Genomic DNA, 4,024 nt, shown 5'->3' with positions numbered 1-4,024 from the left:
ATTGGAGGTAGATTAATCACGAGTATCGCTCACAGTTACTCCCAGAGGTTGTTGAAGCACTAATTTGTTTGAAAGATTGGTTGCCATCATTCAAATTTGGTAAGTGTTACAAAGTTTATTATTTTAGCCATTCTAATCTTTAGCATATATAGTTCTTGTGTTCGTACTAATTTATTTTTATTATTTTTATTGTATCAGTTCCACTATTGACGCATGAGCATGATTGTCGGTTTCAGTTATTAGTGTCGGTTTTATTAATGGAGGGAGCAACAACCAACAATGTTTTTATTTTTGTGTGATTTCATTTACTTCAATCGTCAATCTTTGCATGTAATTTTAAAGGATATTTTAGGATGAAATGGAGGGAGCAACAACAAACATGGTTTTTATTCTTGTGTGATTTCATTTACTTCAATCTTGGCATGTAATTTTAAAGGATATTTTAGGATGAATGGGAGGGAGCAACAGCCAACAAGGTTTTTATTGATTCTTTTTGTATTTTATTTTTGGGTAATTCCTTGCATTTTATGTATTATGTGATACATGATTTCAAATCGGTTTGAAAAACGGAGTGTAATGAAGTCATTTCCAAGAAGAAATAAACCACAATAAATAGAAAACAGTAAGGAGACAATCGGACGATACTCGGATAGAAACATTCGGATATTTGGTATCCGTTGCTAAACGAATCGAACCGGATAATATCCGGAATCCGTTTAACAAGTCGAATTCGAATTTGATATTGTGTTATTCTATTCGACGGATATTCGGATCGAATTCGGATAGTGGAATTGTAAACGAATTCGAATTCGTATAGTACCCAATCCGATTCGAATTCGATCATGGGTCTACAAAAGAATAAAACAATATTTTGGGGTGCTTACTGCTCCCTTGGCAAACAAGTTAAAAACAAGTCATATTCTTTCTTTTTTTTTTTCATTGTAAAAGAAATGGGAGAAAGATCCACTAGGCGGACTAAAATGATTCACAAACTTTGACATGTGAACTAATCAAATGGCTGCTGTATCTATCTAAGATGAATTAAACGTGTCATTACATATGGGGAAATCCACTCTTTGTCAAGACATATCCCTCTAAATATGTCCTAAATAAATTCAGGAGTGCTGTTCTCTATGCCACAACGTAGACTACGCCCAAACATATGGGGTAGGTGCAATAACCACCCTGCCCCTCTGAGTGGCAGACCCATGTGCCTGACGTAGCTTGCATTGCGGCACAGAGAACATTCTCCCATAAATTTATAAAGAGGATTCCTTAAAATGTACAGTGAAGATATTTCCCTTTCAAAGAGAAAGAACCAGATTCATATGGGAGATGACTCATGAGATGGACGACCAGGATTGCTCACTCAGATCACCCACGTGCCCAAACAAAGGGAGGCTATAAATCCCTAAAACGCTAAAACGATTCTCTGCTATTTCTTCACTTAAATCTATCTCTGCAACCTCTCACCCTTCATATAACTCGTAGCAACAAACCCTAGAAAAGAAAAAGAGAGCTTTCAAGGTGAAGAGAGTGAAATGGGGAAGAAGAAGGCTGAACAAACGGGTGCGGCCTCAAAACCCAAAGAAGGCAAGAAAGAGAGACTCTCCGTCTCAGCCATGCTTGCAAGCATGGATGAGAAATCTGATAAACCCAATAAGACCTCTTCTTCCTCCTCAAAACCAAAATCAGCCCCAAAGCTCTCTTCTTATACAGACGGTGTCGATCTCCCTCCCTCAGATGAAGAAGATGAAATCGATGACGAATTAGAAGCCAAGAAGAAAGTCCTTAAGCAGAAACTCGATCCAAAGACCCTTGATATTTCTGTATCTGAGAAAGAATTAAAGAAGCGAGAGAAGAAGGATATGATCGCTGCCCATGTTGTAGAACATGCTCGCAGAGAAGCCCTTAGAGACGATCGTGATGCCTTCACTGTTGTAATCGGTAGCCGTGCTTCGGTCCTTGACGGTGAAGATTCTGCAGATGCTAATGTCAAGGATATTACAGTTGAGAATTTCTCTGTGTCGGCGAGAGGGAAAGAGTTGTTGAAGAATGCTTCAGTGAAGATTTCGCATGGCAAGAGGTACGGTTTGATTGGCCCTAATGGGAAGGGGAAGTCGACCCTTTTGAAGCTTCTCGCTTGGAGGAAGATTCCGGTGCCAAAGAACATAGACGTGCTTTTGGTGGAACAGGAGGTGGTTGGTGATGAGAGGACGGCGCTTGAAGCTGTGGTTTCGGCAAATGAAGAGCTTGTGAAGCTTCGTCAGGAGGTTGCTGCTCTACAGAATGGAGCTTCCGCTGAAGAAGAAGACGATGATGGAGATGCAGGTGAGAAGCTTGCAGATTTGTATGATAGGTTGCAGTTGATGGGGTCTGATGCAGCAGAGGCCCAGGCGTCAAAGATTCTTGCTGGTTTGGGTTTCACTAAGGAGATGCAAGGGAGGCCTACCAAGTCCTTTAGTGGTGGGTGGAGGATGAGAATCTCATTGGCTAGGGCTCTGTTTGTGCAGCCAACCCTTCTGTTGCTTGATGAACCCACAAACCATCTTGATCTCAGGGCTGTTCTGTGGTTAGAGGAGTACTTGTGCAGGTGGAAGAAGACTCTTGTTGTGGTCTCACACGATAGGGATTTCCTCAACACTGTCTGCACTGATATTATTCATCTACATGATATGAAACTCCACTTCTATCGAGGGAATTTCGATGAATTTGAATCTGGGTATGACCAGCGACGCAAGGAGATGAACAAGAAGTTTGAGATCTATGAGAAGCAAGTTAAGGCAGCAAAGAGGTCTGGGAATCGGGTTCAACAGGAGAAGGTTAAGGATAGAGCTAAGTTTGCTGCGGCAAAGGAAGCATCAAAGAATAAGTCAAAGGGGAAGGTTGATGAAGATGAGGCCCCGCCCGAGGTTCCTCAGAAATGGAGGGATTACAGTGTGGAGTTCCACTTCCCTGAGCCGACTGAGCTCACCCCACCTCTCTTGCAGCTCATTGAAGTCAGTTTTAGCTATCCAAATAGGGAGGATTTCAGGCTTTCTAATGTTGATGTGGGTATTGATATGGGAACCCGTGTAGCCATTGTTGGGCCTAATGGAGCTGGGAAATCAACCCTGCTCAATCTTTTAGCAGGAGATTTGGTTCCATCTGAGGGAGAAGTGAGGAGAAGTCAGAAGCTGAGGATTGGGAGATATTCACAGCACTTTGTGGATCTATTGATTATGGATGAGTCCCCGGTTCAATATCTTCTCCGGCTTCATCCAGATCAAGAAGGTTTAAGCAAACAAGAGGCTGTTCGTGCAAAGCTTGGAAAATTTGGGCTCCCTAGCCATAACCACCTGACTCCTATTGCGAAATTATCAGGAGGGCAGAAATCCCGAGTTGTTTTTACCTCAATCTCTATGTCAAAGCCTCACATTTTGTTATTGGATGAGCCCACAAATCATTTGGATATGCAGAGCATTGATGCACTGGCTGATGCACTGGATGAGTTTACTGGTGGAGTAGTATTGGTCAGTCATGATTCTAGGCTAATATCGAGGGTCTGCGATGATGAAGAGAAGAGTGAGATCTGGGTTGTTGAAAATGGGACTGTGAGAAACTTCCCCGGGACATTTGAGGACTACAAGGACGAGCTTATGAAAGAGATCAAGGCAGAGGTTGATGAATGATCCAGGTTTCAAGACATTAGGTATTCATTGTTTCAATCATATAATAAGCTTTTTTCATCCGATCGTGCCTTTTGTATTTGTCTAATATTAAATGAGACTAATTTAAAACCGTGGGTTTTTATGTGATGTTAAGAGGCTTTTTCTTTGGTTTTGAGAAAATGTAGAATACAAAACCCAAAAAGTTGTGTTTTTGGGTTCATCTATTCACATACGAATTTTCCTAATAATGCATTTGTATTCCGTTATGTGATTTTTCTTCTTGTAATTCGGTGTGTGCTTCTGTTCTATTTCTCTGATTTGATGTCACCATTTGATAAAGTTGGTTGCAGTATGAATCCCTTGGTGGATTCAGC

The 4,024-nt window shown here is 41.3% G+C and overlaps 1 protein-coding gene across 1 annotated transcript; it reads left to right on the top strand.

The window, feature by feature from the left end:
* Positions 1-1,479: 1,479 nt before the first annotated feature.
* LOC122667833 (ABC transporter F family member 4) lies at positions 1,480-3,783 on the top strand. The gene has a single exon (XM_043864281.1). It carries the CDS (start codon positions 1,542-1,544, stop codon positions 3,669-3,671), a length of 2,130 nt encoding a protein of 709 aa, XP_043720216.1. The 5' UTR covers positions 1,480-1,541; the 3' UTR covers positions 3,672-3,783.
* Positions 3,784-4,024: the final 241 nt, after the last annotated feature.

Source organism: Telopea speciosissima, chromosome 7 (genome assembly GCF_018873765.1).
Source record: "Telopea speciosissima isolate NSW1024214 ecotype Mountain lineage chromosome 7, Tspe_v1, whole genome shotgun sequence".
NCBI lineage: Eukaryota > Viridiplantae > Streptophyta > Magnoliopsida > Proteales > Proteaceae > Telopea > Telopea speciosissima.
Note: the sequence above shows the minus strand (reverse complement) of the source record. Positions and strands in the feature narration are given on the sequence as shown.